This window comes from Eutrigla gurnardus, assembly GCF_963514095.1.
Source record: "Eutrigla gurnardus genome assembly, chromosome: 22".
In the NCBI taxonomy this organism is placed as follows: domain Eukaryota; kingdom Metazoa; phylum Chordata; class Actinopteri; order Perciformes; family Triglidae; genus Eutrigla; species Eutrigla gurnardus.
In genome coordinates, this window is record NC_139933.1 from 1,526,088 (window position 1) to 1,541,785 (window position 15,698).

Consider the following 15,698-nt stretch of genomic DNA (forward strand, 5'->3'; position numbering starts at 1 on the left):
AGATGTTGTGGTGCAGACAAAAAAATATTGCAACAAAAAATATGAAGTATGGAGCCTTAAGTCTGAAACAGTATCTGGATGTTTAGTTGTTGTTGTTTTGTTTCCATGGAAACAACCTAGCCAGGAGAGTTTCTTAACAATAAGGTATGAAAATAGAGCAGGATGAGGGAACATGCCACGGATGTGAAGGCAAAGTGATGGATGTTTTTGTTTCAGAGTGAAAGCAGCAGCTCGACTTGCTGATAGACGCTGCAGGCCAACATCTCTTTAAAACAAACTGCCGGCTGCTGGGTTTGTTGGTGCAGTATTTGCAGGCCGAGGATCCTGATCTGGGTTTTTAGGAAGCTGGAGAACATATATTGATTCTTTAGACAAAATGTCGTGGGCCGGCGGAAGTTGTCTCCCTCGGACGGATCATGTCAGCGGTTTCACGCCGCCACCGAGTGACAATGAGACTTTCAGGGAGGCGATGCTGGCATGAGTCATGAGGACAAACCGGAGGTTGGAGATGTGGGAGGATAATAATTAGGGATGTCAAGGGGAATCTTACTGAAGGTTGTGTCATCAAAGATGGGTGTTTGGATATATAAAAGTATTACAGTATTAGATGATGGGGCAAACTGGATTTGATTGCAAAAGGAAAGTGAAGGCTTTCCGTTAAATCTCTCCTCCTGTAATTGCAGTGCTGGGAGAGTTTTAATGCTTTTATTTTGCTGAGCTCTTGTGGTGTCCCGCTGCAATAAAAGGAATGTCTAAACACTTTATTGTTATTTTTCTGGGGTTAATCGTTATTGCGTGAAGGTGGAGGAGTTCGCATATTTTGATGAATGAGCTCTTTGTTTCATATGACGTCATTGCAGAGAGGAATATGACTTTTGTGGTTCCTATTTGTTGTTGCCATGCAAGTGACGTTATCATGAATATTTGCTTATTTTTGTAAAAAAAATCCAGAAACTGATACGGATACGAGTGCAGACATGATTCTTTATTACATTCTGCTTTGATGACATCATGTTCTAAAAGGTCATATCTGAGGTGTCAAACACATTCTTTTTGCAGCAGATGTGTCACATTTTGATGATTTATGTGACTTCTCAAGAGGTTTTTGTATTTTTCTGCTGCCATTTGACCTTCACAATAAAATGCCCCCTGGTGCTGCATCCCTTCCCAGAGCCCCCCTCAAAAAAAGAAAAAAAGCCAGGCGTTGTTGAGGGATTCAGCCAGCTGGATGTGGCTCAGGGATTATCCCTGGATGAAAGGCAACAAAGGAGAAGAAGGCAGACTCGTCCCAATGCAGGAGCCAAGTCCACCATTAATCCCAGATCTGTCAGAAGTTCTGTCATACTTAAGATTGTCTACGCCGGAGTTGATGTCTCACTTAAAGTTTAATGTCATTTTACTTTTTTTTCCAAGTGTAGTTTTGTCGTCACTATTCCTCAGGTTTTAGTTCCTTTAAATTTCTTATTTTTATCATTTCTTTTTGATAAATTCCTAAAGGAGCAAAGATGTTGGTGTTCCTTTTATTTGATCTGCTTTTATTTTGAAATCCAATTGGCCAAGATAAATATTCTGTCATTAAAATATTGTTCTGTATGAAAAATATAGGCTATTATTATTATTTATTATTTATTATTATTATTATTATTATTATTATTATTATTATTATTATTTGTATTATTATTTTATTATTTTATTATTATTATTATTTTATTATTATTATACCAGTGTAGTGTAGACACTGAAATTGGTATGGCTGGTATATTAGAAGGTTTTTCAGAATAAAATACCTTGAAACTGTACATCTACGATTACATTAAATAGTATTTGGCCTCCCATTGGCCCTGGACTCCTGTATGTTTTGTGGAAGTGAATGATATTGAGATGACCGGCTTGTGTTGTCCTTTCAGTTGATGGTTGCTACCGGCAACAACGCAGCCAGGGCCAAATACGAGCAGAAGGTCCCCGCTTTCTACTACAGACCAACACACACCGACTGCAAGTAAGAGCCTCTTCTCCTCAAGTCTGACGTGCAGCCAGGATTATTCTGAGTTTTATACAAGCTGCTGTCTTAAAAAGAGAACACTAGCCTAGCCTAGCGCTGAGTTTCCATAATGGCACCAGCATCACTTTAAAGGTCGGCGCTTGTGTGTGTCGACGTGGAATCCAACCTTTTATTGCTCAAAATATCACTTTGAAGTTCACTGTTTAAACTATAAATAGTAAAGAGACGACTTGGGAGTGTGTGTTCTCTTTTTTAACAAGCTTTATTTAACAATTTGACAGCAAATCACGTACTCGCATAAAATTGGCTTTTGACAATAGATTGAAAAATAATAACCTGTGCTCAAATGTATGGATGTATATGATATAAATACATTTTATTAGTGGAACTTTAAAGCATTATTTCTTCATTTAAAGTCCTGAGTTATGTTGCTGTGTTTTATTATTTATTTATTTTATTCTAATTTTTTATTTTTTTTATAGAACTGTTGTTTGTTTATTGAACTGTTTTAATTAATCATTTTTACTTATTTTTACTTATTATTATTATTATTATTATTATTATTATTCTTTAATGTTGGTTCCCCGTTGAACTTCACAGTCTTATTTAAAAAAGAAAGCAGAGGCGGTTACACTGCATGCTTCAATATCTGTTCCTCTTTGTTGTGTAGAAAAGTATAAATATATTCACACCCCCGCCGACTGTTTCCTGTTTTATACTTGAATCAGTGGATTCATTGAGTTGCATGCAAACATTTAGTATTTAATCTGCTGAATAGTACATTTGCTTTTTTGACACCAAACAACCACGGGTGCTGGAAATCCTTGAAACCACTTGAATGTTAGTGTGGTGTTTCCAAGGCTTGAAAGGTGCTTGGATGTAGACTAAAGGTCTTGAAATGTGTGTTGTATGTGATGACATCTATGATAGAACAGAGAAAAGAAGACCTCCATATCTGAGGGACTGAAAACAGCATTTTGTGACATTTCTTTATGAAAAATGACTTTTGATGATGAACAGATGATGAAAATAGTTGGTGATTATATTTCTGTGGATCTGTTAGTGGAATTAGTTTTCCTTTCATTTGTGGTCCTTCTGTAAAAAGCTGTCTCCAAACATCATGTTGGTTGTTTAGAGGACAATAACATCTCATTTAATGTGATGAACAAGTGACATAATAAGTAGACTGAATACTGACCATTGGATTGGTACAAAGATGGAGTTTACCACAGCTGGAAGGGGCTGGAAAAGCATGGAAATGCACCTTGAAGTGCTTGAAAGGGGCTTGAATTTGACTGTAGAGAAGGTGGAGGAACCTGCATATAGTTTGGGTGTTTAAGGCTTGTCCATCCGTCTGTGTTTGAGGAAATTAGACAGAAGTGAGACAGGTAGAGTGTCTTCTTCCTCCGTCCGTGTCCGTTTGTGTTTACTCCTCTTCATCACGTCGACCACCACAGGGTTCTCATCCGATCCAGTGTCACTAGAAGGTGTCATTCAAAGAGAGGAAGAACCTTTCCATGATGCTGATTGGACGGTTGTTTGGAGCCTGAAGGGAAGACAGAAAGGTTGAGAGATGGAGAGAGAGGATGACAAGCGCTCGTTGGCATGACAACCGAAGAGGAAGACGGTTTTGGTGGAAACAAAGGAGTGTTGGAGAACATTAAGCTCAAAGACTGTTCCATTATTCAGTTTAATCAGGACCTCAAGTAAAATGTTCAAAGGAAACCATCTCCAACTTTCAACACAAAGGCATCAATAATACGGGGTTATCTGTACGCCTGTCTGTCCGTCCAACCACCTGTCTCTCCCTCTCTCCACCCGTCTGTCCACCCTCATGAACAAAACAATCTCAGGAAAACGTTTTCTTACAATTTCAAATCTTGGAATATCTTCAAATTTGGCACAAAACGTCCGTTTGCACTCTAATTAAGGTGGAATTGAATAGAATTGAGTGATCCAATGTCACCTTTCTAATGTAATTATGACATTTTCACAAACATATCTAATAAAAATAAAACGGCTACGTGGCTGAAACCATCCGGCACCTGATGCTCTCTGATCCCTGAGGGTTATATTGCAGTTTTTCATGTACAGTCGAGACACGCGTACTTTGGGCTTTTCTAAGTATTGTCACAGAAGAGGAGTTTCATGTTTGACCTTAACGGACCTGAAATCCACCACGTGTGTGTTTTCTGCTCCGTGTCACCAGGATGCTGAGAGAGCAGTGGATCAGAGCCAAGTACGAGAGGAACGAGTTTGAGTTCATCGAAAAGCAGGAGCCTTACTCTGCAGGTACGTGAAGATCCTCGACCAACCAGATGTTTCCTCATCGCCGTCCTGAGATCAATATTTAAAGGACACTAAACTGGTGGTTTTATTTATATGAGGCCATGTTGTCATCTTATGGGTGTTTTATTGATCGGGTGGTTGGGCTAAGATGCAAGCTGTAGCTTTCACTTGTTGTCATAGCAACGGCAAACATCTGGCGTTAGCGGAACCAACTTGTTTCTATCCGACATAAGACACTTTTAAAGCTCACTAATTAGCAGTTTATCTATTCTTGCAGACGCATACAGTTTCATGCATACACGACCCAGCACACTCATATTCAGAGTTCAGAAGAAACGGAGTCAGAGACGGCCGGTCGGTCGTCGTGGCGATCTCACGTTGTTTACCGGTCGATAAGCAGGAACCTTGAAAACGGACCGACGTTTCCCAGCGGAATTCAATTATCCAGAAACATCGCCGTGTGTGTGTGTGTGTGTGTGTGTGTGTGTGTGTGTGTGTGTGTGTCTGTCTGTGTGTGTGTGTGTGTGTGTGTGTGTGTGTGTGTGTGTGTGTGTGTGTGTGTGTCTGTCTGTCTGTCTGTCTGTGTGTGTGTGTGTGTGTGTCTGTGTCTGTGTGTGTGTGTGTGTGTGTGTGTGTGTCTGTCTGTCTGTCTGTCTGTCTGTCTGTCTGTCTGTCTGTCTCTGTGTGTGTGTGTGTGTGTGTGTGTGTGTGTGTGTGTGTGTGTGTGTGTGTGTGTGTGCGTGCGTGCGTGCGTGCGTGCGTGCGTGTGTGTGTGTGTGTGAGAGAGTGAGTCAACTAGTATACATTTCATGCTCGTTGAAGACAGAGCTGTGAGATTGGCTTCCAGTGACCCATTCGTTTACACACACACACACACATACACACACACACACACACACACACGTCTGTCTGACATTGCAGTAGCCTCGTCTGCCAATATCAATATTGATCAGGTATGCGAAGGCTATGAGGACGGAGACGAGTGTCAGGGAAGGAGACGAGGGTGGGGACAAGGAGGGATATTGATCGAGGTGAACGTCTCAAGTCAGAAAGCCACACACACACACACACACACACACACACACACACACACACACACATCCCTTATCTCCTCTCAGTCGTCTCCATTTATTGCTCTTTCTCACACATGGGAAATCTGAACTTCCTTTTTATTCTGTACTTTTCTGGAGTGAAAATAACTCCCTTTTTCATTCCGTACCACTCTGGGAAAACATCATCAGTCACATGACTGAAATGTAGATAGTCAGCTCATTATGCGTAGACATCGTCCGCCCATTAAACCACGGAAATAGATCCAGATTAGAAAGAAAAGCACGTCACGGCGTGACAGAAATAGAAGAGAAAGGACAGAAAAGGAGGCGGGATAGGCGACACTTTTCAACCAAAAATAGACGGCATTACAGGCTTTAAATAGAACGAGCATATCATTAACATGGAAAAGGATGTTGTTTGGTCTTAAGAGGCAGTAAAATCACATGCTGCTGCGCTCTCCCCTCTTTTATCTGTTTGCCTCTCGGATGTTGTGTTTTCTGTCTCCTCTTTGAAAACGTGATTTGGAATGATGTTTGATTTTCTGCTGAACTGAAGTATCATCTTACGACAAAAGCAGTAACAACATTTCACCATGGGTTGGTTATGAATGCCTCCTCTGTTTTCATCCGATACCGATGGGTTTCTGATAACAGCCTCCCCAAACCTCAAACACTCTCTTCCCTCTCTGTCTGCCCAGGGTACAGAGAGGGGTTTCTATGGAAACGAGGAAGAGACAACGGTCAGTTTCTCAGCCGAAAGTTCATCCTCTCGGAGAGGGAGGGGGCGCTGAAATACTTCAACAAGCAGGATGTAAGCGAGATGATGCAGCTGCTTTTTTTATATATATATAAAAGGGCGTTTAGGGGGAAAAACGGGGGAATGTGAGGCTTTTAAAGTGACTTGTGGTTTGTCTTCTTCCACCCCACAAGGCCAGGGATCCCAAGGCGGTGATGAAAATCGAGACCCTGAACGCCACCTTCCAGCCGGCCAAGATCGGAAACCCCTGCGGCCTGCAGATCACCTACCTGAAAGACAACAGCACAAGGAACATCTTCGTCTACCACAGCGATGCCAAGGTAGGAGTCTGAGAACGCAGTAACACGGACATGTCCCTTCATTATTAATTCCCTCTTTGGCCTTTTCTGGACATCTGTAGCATCAGCGGCTACAGAAAGTGTCGGCATAGCGACACAGGTTTGTGTGGGTTTGGCTCTGAGACGATGACGACCGGGGGTGAAGTGCTGACGTCTACATCTAAATGCATGGAAGAGAGTTAAGAATTGACTTACTGTTAAAGTGTACACCAGTATGGTTGTGAGTAACCTCAAACGAAGCTGGAAGTCGGCACTTTATCCAGATAGCCAGACACAGAATGTAAAATGTGTTGTTTTTACACGTTTTGTTCTATTATATTGGCTCTGTTTCATTGAAAGCCCTTCATACTCTTCCCCGGGTGGGTTGGGGGTTTGCTCAGCGTGGTGCTTCCTTGTGGGGGTGATGAGGTCACAGACTCATCTCTAAATGTCAGGGCTGTGCATATTCACATGTGAATCCATTCAACATGAGTAGGATCAACAGCAAATCTAGTTTTGTAGTTTCCAGTAAATACCAGTAAGGAAATAAATAATAATAATTATCCAATTTGTTTATTTCGTTTTCTGAGCAATAATATATTTAATAACCAGTTAAACGTATAAACTGTCATAAATCTGACCTTCACTTGATATATATATGATAATAATAGATACACATATATAAAGGGTGAAAGAGAGAGAGACATTTAAAGGACACACATGAACAGCCATTCAGCAGCTGCTCTGCCTGCTCCCTCTGCTGGCTGAGTAGTGTAACTGCAGGCTGAAGGCAGTGAGTTCATTGGGTTCATTCCGTGTCACGGTGACTCTCGTTGTATCGACAGCACTGCAGCATCCACCCAGCACGTTGACTACACCTCCACCTCCACCCATGCCTTCACTGGCAACGGGGGAAGAAACACAAACATTATTCCCACAATGCAAATGGTGAAAAGATTCAAGCGGGGCGTGTTCTGTTTGTACAGGAGATGGTCGACTGGTTCAACGCTATCCGAGCGGCAAGGTTCCACTACTTACAGGTGGCCTTCCCCGGAGCAGGTGACGAGGAGGTGAGGATGTGTTGTTTGCTGATTTGTAAAAAACGAGATTTATTCACTGTTAGATCTGATGACTAACAAGCGTTTATGTTGAAACCCCAGCTGGTGCCCAAACTGACCCGCAACTTCATGAAGGAAGGATTTATGGAGAAAACGGGTCCAAAGGTTGGTGCTGTGGATCCCACTAGATCTCTATTAATATTACTACGTCTCAAATTTGCAGATATATTTGCCCAAAAAGTGTCTGCAGGTCACGAATAATAAAATCATTTTGCTCTCATGAAGCCTTAAAATGAAGAAAGTAAATGAAAGGAAATATTTTTCCTTCTCAGAATGTTTAATTTGACTAATTGTAGATACATTTATTTGAGTAGTTGAGGCCTGAAAGGGTGAAAAAAAAAACATATTTTACAAGCACAAATTCAAAAATTTGGGATTAGTCTGAAAAATAGATAAATTGATGATTTTCTTTTCTGCTATTGATTTCACAATCACTCCGATTTATCGTGTTTGGGAACCATTGTGATCTAGAATAATGCATCCTGAAGCTCGTACAGTGTGCTAACTATAGCCTTGTTCTGCAGCACACAGAGGGCTTCAAGAAGAGGTGGTTCACGATGGATGACCGGAGACTCATGTACTTCAAAGACCCTCTGGTAAGAACATCCTCACCTTCTTTCCTTTCCGACCGACCACTACGTTGGTTGACAGGACTCCCCCCCCCTCCCTCTCCGTCCGTCAGGATGCCTACGCCCGCGGCGAGGTGTTCATCGGCAGTAAGGAGAACAGCTACACGGTGCTGTCCGGCCTGCCCTCGTCCACGCAGGGCTACCACTGGAACCACGGCATCACCATCGTCACGCCGGACAGGAAGTTCCTGTTCGCCTGCGAGACGGAGGCGGAGCAACGGGATTGGATAGCCGCCTTCCAGAGGGTCATCAATCGACCAATGAGGCCGCAGGAATATGCAGGTATGGAACTTCAACACAATATATTTGGAACCTTTCGCGTGTTTATGTGTGTTTAAAGTGACCCTGTGGCGTTTTTGCTTTTTCGTAACATATAACTGGTGAAAGGGCTTGTTGTTGAGCCCCAGTGGCCTAATGGATAAGGCACTGGCCTCCTAAGCCAGGGATTGTGGGTTCGAGTCCCATCTGGGGTGTTTTTTCAGTGGTGGGGTGATGAGGAAGAGTCCTCCGCCTGTAGTTCAGAGGGGGATGGGTCACAACACCCTCTCTTATTGAGTTTTACACTGAAACACTCCTTGCAGAGAGAGTGTGAAGGGTTACTGCTTTGTGATGGTCATGGGCGTCCCATAGTGTTGCTTGATGGAGAAACGTGAGGTAGCTCTACAGAATTGGTGATCAGTTGGCATGTAGAGCCCCAGTGGCCCAATGGATAAGGCACTGGCCTCCTAAGCCAGGGATTGTGGGTTCGAGTCCCATCTGGGGTAATTTATTAGAAGGCAGGTTGATGGATAGGCATTCTGTTCCACATCGTTCTGTGGAAAGTAAAGCTCATAGACTTGAATAAAAGAAGTAAGAACTGGGCATTGATGTCATCCTTCGGTTTGTAGACTGTGGTTGTGAAGCATTGACATTTGACGCTCTGGATTTTGACCTTTGCTGTCTTGGACTTAACTCTAAATGGGACCATAATTTATGAAATGGACATCATGCTGTATTGAAGGAGACTCGTGATAAGAATGCTGGCTGAAGACAGGTGTAATCAATACCATTGAACCAGCAACACCACGGATCCTGGCTCACCAAAATGGAACAGGGCCATAATTAGAGTTATTAATTACACCTGTGTTTACCCAGAGAACATGGCTGTTGTGAAAAGGGCCTTATCAAGTGAGAGGTATGGTCATTTCCAAGTTGGCCTCACTTTTCAGAACAAGACGTTGCTGGTAAAACCATATCTGTCATAACTCTGAATGGGTCAACAGTCTGAAATGTGATATTGAGGATGTTCCAGAAGTTAACTGTCTATATTCTGTAATAAATAAGCGTTCAGCAGCGTGTCAGGATACTGTAGGAATGATGGGATTGGTCAGTGGTCAGGTTGTTTAAAGGTTGGGTCCTCTGTCGGTTGCCTTTGTGTTCTCTTTGTTACTGCAACAATAGCATGAGGGGCCGTTGCTATGTTACGTAAATACTCCTATGTTTTGCTCCCAATAGGGTTGTAGTGTCGTTGTAAGCCTCAGTGGCCTAATGGATAAGGCACTGGCCTCCTAAGCCAGGGATTGTGGGTTCGAGTCCCATCTGAGGTGGTTTCCAGCACATGGATGCTGGACCATAAACCACAGGTTGATGGTGTCAAAATGGTCGTCTGCTTTTACAGATTACTTCCTGGTTGACATAGTCGCTCAAATTCACACAAAGAGAATCAACATGAATACATTGACACAAAAATCCTTGCAAAATAACAAAAAAAAATTCACAGGGTACCTTTAATTCCATCTCATGTAAAGCAACTGTTTGTATTAAATGTGATATTTAAAGGAAAGTTATTATTATTATGTATCATAATGCACCTTCTGCTTAAAGGCAACTTTGACTTTAATGCCAAAGCATTCTTGTTGATCCTCAAACAACACATCTGTATAACGTAAGCTTTTGTGTGTGTGTGTGTGTGTGTGTGTGTGTGTGTGTGTGTGTGTGTGTGTGTGTGTGTGTGTGTGTGTGTGTGTGTGTGTGTGTGTGTGTGTGTTTGCAGTGGAGGCTCATTTTAAACACAAGCCTTGAAGACTGCAAGAAGCCACGACTCAGCAGGATCAGCAGATCAGAGACAATCCCAATGTGTGACCAGAAGCCGAGGCGGTGAGGTGATGATGGGGGGGGGGGGTTTGGAGGATGGGAGGGGGAGGGAGGGAGGGGGGTGATGAAGAAGAAGAAGAAGAGAAACAGTGGGATGGGCTCGGGTCTGTCTATGTGTTGAAAACCTGAACTCTAACGGGAACGAGGGCCCATCATTGTTGAAACGTTGGTGATCCGAAGCCAAAGGGTAGATGATGCCGTCACTAACGCACCGACTACCTTTTGCTCTACATTATCATCCGACCTTTGACCTTTCCTCAGCCATGTGGACCCTCCCCCCCCCCCCCCCCCCCCCCTCCCTCAGATTTCGTCTTGTAATGGTTCGTCCTTCCTGTAATCTAATGTAATTATAGAGTCATTTCACTGGTTGCTTAACAAAGACAATGCATTGTTAATTTATTGAATGTACAGTTTTGATGAGTGTGTGTGTGTGTGTGTGTGTGGTTGTGTGTGTGTGTGTGTGTGTGTGTGTGTGTGTATGTGTGTATGTGTGTGTGGTTGTGTGTGTGTGTGTGTGTGTGTGTGTGTGTGTGTGTGGTTGTGTGTGTGTGTGTGTGTGTGTGTGTGTGTGTGTGTGTGTGTGTGTGATTGTTTTTCGTTGAGGACGCTGTGAGGTTGAACCTCTGAGACCCTGTTTAAACCTGAAACCTACAAAGTGCTGTTAACAACAACAAATATGCATATGAACACACACACGCACACACACGTATATAAAACTCTCAGTGATCACCGTAGCTGTTAAGGTAGCTGGAGGTGGCCGATATCTGCATATCCAGGCAGGGTTCTTTTACAACCTCGATCTGACAGCTGTTCTCTTCTATTTATTTGTACTGTTGAGGTATTGCTGCTTTAAAAGGATTATAATGTGACAGGATTGTAATTTATACAACACTTCTACTCTACGACTCTTTTTATTTACGTTTGTGCATCATTTGTTTTTGAAGACACATTGTTGTGTTGACCCTTAAAAATCACAGTGGCCGTTTGTTTCATTATTATTATAAAAAACAACAAACATTAACATGAATACAGATGAACCTGAAATCAAAGTGGAATTGAGTGTTTGATTTTTCATTTTTACGGATCAAATGTGATATTTTCATGTCTAGGTAGGATGATTAACCTTTTTGGCATTAGCACTGTAAATGCAACGCTATGAGTCCATTTATCCAGCAGATGGCGCTCTTATGTTACTTTAAAACGGTCCGTTAAACGATCACTACACTGATTGTGCTCCAGACTCATGCTGGAGACTATAACTACATTACCCACAATGCAACTTAACTACAGACAGCATTAGGGGAGTTATGCACGTAGTTGCTAATCTAATTTAGCATCGAAGTTGCAGGCAGAAGATAGGAGAGTGGTCCGGAACTCACTTCTTTCTGATTTTTAAATATTTCTGTTTGCTTGCAGACTAAAGAAACAAGATGTGTGTTAATAATCTACCTTTAGAGGCATTAGTAGGTGTGTATGCTAAGCTAAGCTAATGTACCTTCTGGCTCTAGCTCCATAATGCACATGCATGGGAATAAAAGTATAATAGGTTTCAAAAATGTTAAACTATTTAAAAATTGAACAAATTAGCAAGGACATAATAAATCCAGAAATCCATACAACCTGCAGCCCTCATTGCATTAAGGTGCAGTAGTCCAGTGTAACAGTAGATGGCGCTCATCGGTCACTTGTAGCAGTGTGAACCGGCCCAGTGGTGTAAATGTCACCTGATGATCTCGCCACTCTTACACAAACTTCCACGCTGGCTCCAGGGGCCGTGCGGAATCACAGGTAAATCAATATTGCTTCTGTCTGGCCGCCTTGTTGTCGTTGGCAACCAGGTTGTCACGGTAAACTGCTCAGACAGTGAGTTCACTGAGCTGCAAGCAGGCAAGCTGCTGCTTCAGTGTTGACCAGAATGTTAAGAAGGATCACATGTTCTGATGAGTTATTGGGACTCATTTTAAACACTTTGGATGGATTTAAAAACACATTAAAGTCAGACTAGATTCATGTCAACAAGTCAAGATTTCTTCTTCTTCGTCTTTCTGTGTCGTAAATCAAATGGAGCATTTTTTTTTTTTTTTTTGGTGTATTAGAAATCCCAATCCAGCTGTCCTGTCCGTCAGGTCCCGGCAGCCGACGCTGCAGCCGGAGCCGGGACTGTGAAATTAACTAATCTCCTCACAGGAAACCCAGCAGGAGCAGCTGTTGGACTGGGAAGCAACTGGGAATGCAGCAGGACAGAGAATATCAGGAGTGTTAGGACTTCTTGACTTTGTGAATTCCTGTTGTTTTTAAATGTTGTGATCTAGAATTGTGTGATTATCCTACACCTGAAGTCACCTAGACAGAGTCTCCTATGATATCCTATATTAATTAGAAGAAGACACAATATCTCGGTCCCTATGTCCCTGCAGGTAAAATAGAAATCAGATTGAATCAAAAATGTAACAAAGTTGACTTTGGACCCCGTTGATATAAAACTGCTATTTAACCTGAAGCTGCCTGTGTCGAGTCGGTGGGACTCACATACCAACATCTCATTAGTGTGGAACGTTTTTACGTTTTTAAATGTCACGCCTCACTCCCTTTCACTCCGAACACTGAATCTTTGTTCATTTCTTTCCATGAAAATGAAGAAATGTAACTTAATATCGACAATATGAAGCGTCTTTCAGAAATCCACACTGGTTTAAAGAGAAAAAAAAGGAGTTAACTTTAATTTAATTTCATTTTAATCACCAAATCTCTCAACATCGTCTTGTGAATCATTAAAGCAGGGCACTGCTCTGTTTTTGTCCATATCCTAACTTCTGTGGGGTTTCCTCCTCCTCCATGCAGGGTGAGTGTTGTGTAGGGAGGCTGGTGGGTGGAGGAGGACTGTGTGGAGGTGGCGGCGCCAAGGCCAGGCTGTTGATAAGTGGGCTGGAATAAGGCCTGCGGGAGGAGTGGTGGAAATACGGGTACTGATACAGACTGGCGGGGTACCCGGAGAAGGCGCTGTAGATAGTGGAGCTCTGGAGGTCAGTGTAGTCAGAATGGTTGGTGGAGGAGGAGGAGGTAGGGCAGAGCCCGACCCGAGGGCGGTGTACTCAGGTGGTGGTCTGGGAGGTGGAGGGGTGGATGAGGAGGGGCTGCTGTAGTGACCCGGGCTCATCTGCTCCGTTTTAATCTGAGGTTTCTGGCCGCTGTCCTCGGACGGTGGCGTTCCGGCGGAAGTCCCGGTTTTGGGCGTCCACGTGGGGATGGAGTGAGGCTGGCAGTGGTGGATGCTGGGTAGGAGGAAGGATCCCGGGGGGTTGCCGTGTCCGTGGCTGCTATCTGGGGGGGTCGGGAGGGTGGAGCCGTGGCTGTTGGGAGGGAGGTACTGGTCGAACTCGTGGACGTCGAATCCATCGATGGTGCTGATGACGTCGGTGCTGAGCTCCGAGATGTCCACGTTGCTGAAGTCGATGTTCTGGCGGCCGGTGGGAGGGTCCACAGGCCGCAGGCCCTCGTGTTTGCTCCCCATGTGGAAGTCGGTTTTAGGGGTAGTTGGAGGCGTTGGAGGTCCATGAGACTGACCTGGAAACCAGAAACCAAAGGAAGCATCAATCAGTATTTCCATGCTGGAGCAATAAAGATAACACGTGCACTTATAATTAAAAGTGAGCTCTGACCTGTCCTGTCTGGATGGTAATGATGGTGAACCTCCCCTGCACCGGTCAGCCTGGCCACCCCTGGTTCTGTCTTATACAAGCCATGCTGCTGCTGCTGCTGCTGGACCAGTCCGGGTCTACAGTCCCCCTGTTGTCCCGGTTTGGTGCTCTTGCGTCTCCTAGGCTGGTACTTGTAGTCCGGGTAGTCCTTCTTGTGCTGCTTCCTCAGCCGGTCGGCCTCCTCGACGAAGGGACGCTTCTCCGTTTCAGAGAGAAGTCTGAGGAGAGAGTCAGAGGATTACTGAAGGTCCTGCAGATGTTCATTATTAAATGGATACACATGTTGCCATAACTTCTGTGTCCAGTGTAACAAAATAGAATTATCTTAAATACCAGACGGATTTGAATCATTCTTATTACCGAGTGACATTTTGCCTCCACTACAATTAAAAAGGAAATATTTTAATGCCCAATCACACAGCTATTGTTAGTTATGTAACAGATTATGATTAGTATAACGCTGTTGGAATGACAATAGATAAATAATCCAACAATATGATCTAGTAAATCACACATGTTTTGTTGCTTTGATTTAAGTTTTATGTGACAAAACCATGTATTCGCATTGAAAAAAAACACAATTCAGTATGTATGCCTTCTAATTCTGTGTCAATCTCTGTACACTACAACCAATTAGCCTAATATTGATCATGAGTTGTAGGCCTATTGCTTTCACAAATGTTCTCATTTGGGGTGAAATTCACTGACGAGGTCTTCACACTTGTCCATGTCTTAAACACTAAATACCGACCGCCACAGCTTGCCCAGCGTCTTGCTGAGCTCCGCGTTGTGCAGGTGAGGATACTGGTCCGCCAGCTTCCTCCGCGCCGCCTGCGCCCACACCATGAAGGCGTTCATCGGCCGTTTCACGTGAGGCTTGCTCTTCAGCCCTCTCTCCCCCTGGCAGGGCATCGGCAGCAGCGACCAGTCGTAACCCTTCAGCACTTGCGACACCGCGTCGCGGATGCAGGCGGGGAAGCGCTCCGCAGCCTCCACGCCGCTCTCCTCAGTCTTGCGCGTAATCCCGGGCGGGCGCGCAGCCTCCTCCGCGTCGGACCCCGCCGGAGGGGTCCGGGGCTCTGAGTCCAGTCCGTGCTGGGACATGGGGCTGTCGCTGCCCGATGAGCTGCGCGGATGGTCTGTCAGGGACTTGCTCTCTTCTGTCATTATGTGTTGCTTGGTGGGATCGAGGAGTCTCCAAATGCGTAAATGCGCACGGCTCTGTTGGAAGACTGGAAGAACAGGTAAAATCCCCAAATGTGTCGCCTCGGACTATTCCCTTTCGTGTCCTCCGCCACAGTCAGGCAACGTTTTCCTTTTAGTAAGCTACTTTAACACTCTTTAGGGGCCCACTTACATCTCTCCACCCCTTGAGTCCGATTGGCCTACTCGCGAACTTTTACAAGCGCAGTTCCTCCTCGCGTGGCAACGAGGCAGCAGGAGGCAGCCAGTTGTTACATTACATTTAAGATGTAAAACACAAATGTGATGATGGTTCGGACAGTAGTATTGAAAGTTAGACTTATGGCTCGGTTTCATTTGTCCACGTTCAGGCAGAAATGCCATGCTATATGCACACTACATTTATGATACAAATGATAAACTTTATTATTCCATACAGTTTCATTCCATTCCAAACACTTTTTGATATCAAACAGAATACATACATTAAATGTTGCAATAGTAAAACAAATATACTGCAC

The 15,698-nt window shown here is 43.9% G+C and overlaps 2 protein-coding genes across 2 annotated transcripts in view; one reads left to right on the plus strand and one right to left on the minus strand.

Annotated features, from left to right (window-relative positions):
* Positions 1 to 10,319, plus strand: part of LOC311033010 (arf-GAP with dual PH domain-containing protein 1) — a 20,348-nt gene extending 10,029 nt beyond the window's left edge. The window contains exons 3-11 of the mRNA XM_084040147.1: positions 1,908 to 1,999; positions 4,212 to 4,294; positions 6,042 to 6,154; positions 6,274 to 6,420; positions 7,404 to 7,487; positions 7,578 to 7,640; positions 8,060 to 8,131; positions 8,218 to 8,446; positions 10,197 to 10,319. Of these exons, the coding sequence (XP_083896273.1) occupies positions 1,908 to 1,999; positions 4,212 to 4,294; positions 6,042 to 6,154; positions 6,274 to 6,420; positions 7,404 to 7,487; positions 7,578 to 7,640; positions 8,060 to 8,131; positions 8,218 to 8,446; positions 10,197 to 10,225 (912 nt within the window). The 3' untranslated portion in view covers positions 10,226 to 10,319. The remainder of the gene's footprint in view (positions 1 to 1,907; positions 2,000 to 4,211; positions 4,295 to 6,041; positions 6,155 to 6,273; positions 6,421 to 7,403; positions 7,488 to 7,577; positions 7,641 to 8,059; positions 8,132 to 8,217; positions 8,447 to 10,196) is intronic.
* Positions 10,320 to 13,044: 2,725 nt separating this feature from the next.
* sox8a (SRY-box transcription factor 8a) lies at positions 13,045 to 15,608 on the minus strand. Its single transcript, XM_084040256.1, is given in 4 exon segments — positions 13,045 to 13,364; positions 13,367 to 13,861; positions 13,957 to 14,213; positions 14,747 to 15,608. Coding segments are annotated over 4 exon segments (1,464 nt in total). The 5' UTR covers positions 15,163 to 15,608; the 3' UTR covers positions 13,045 to 13,068.
* Positions 15,609 to 15,698: the final 90 nt, after the last annotated feature.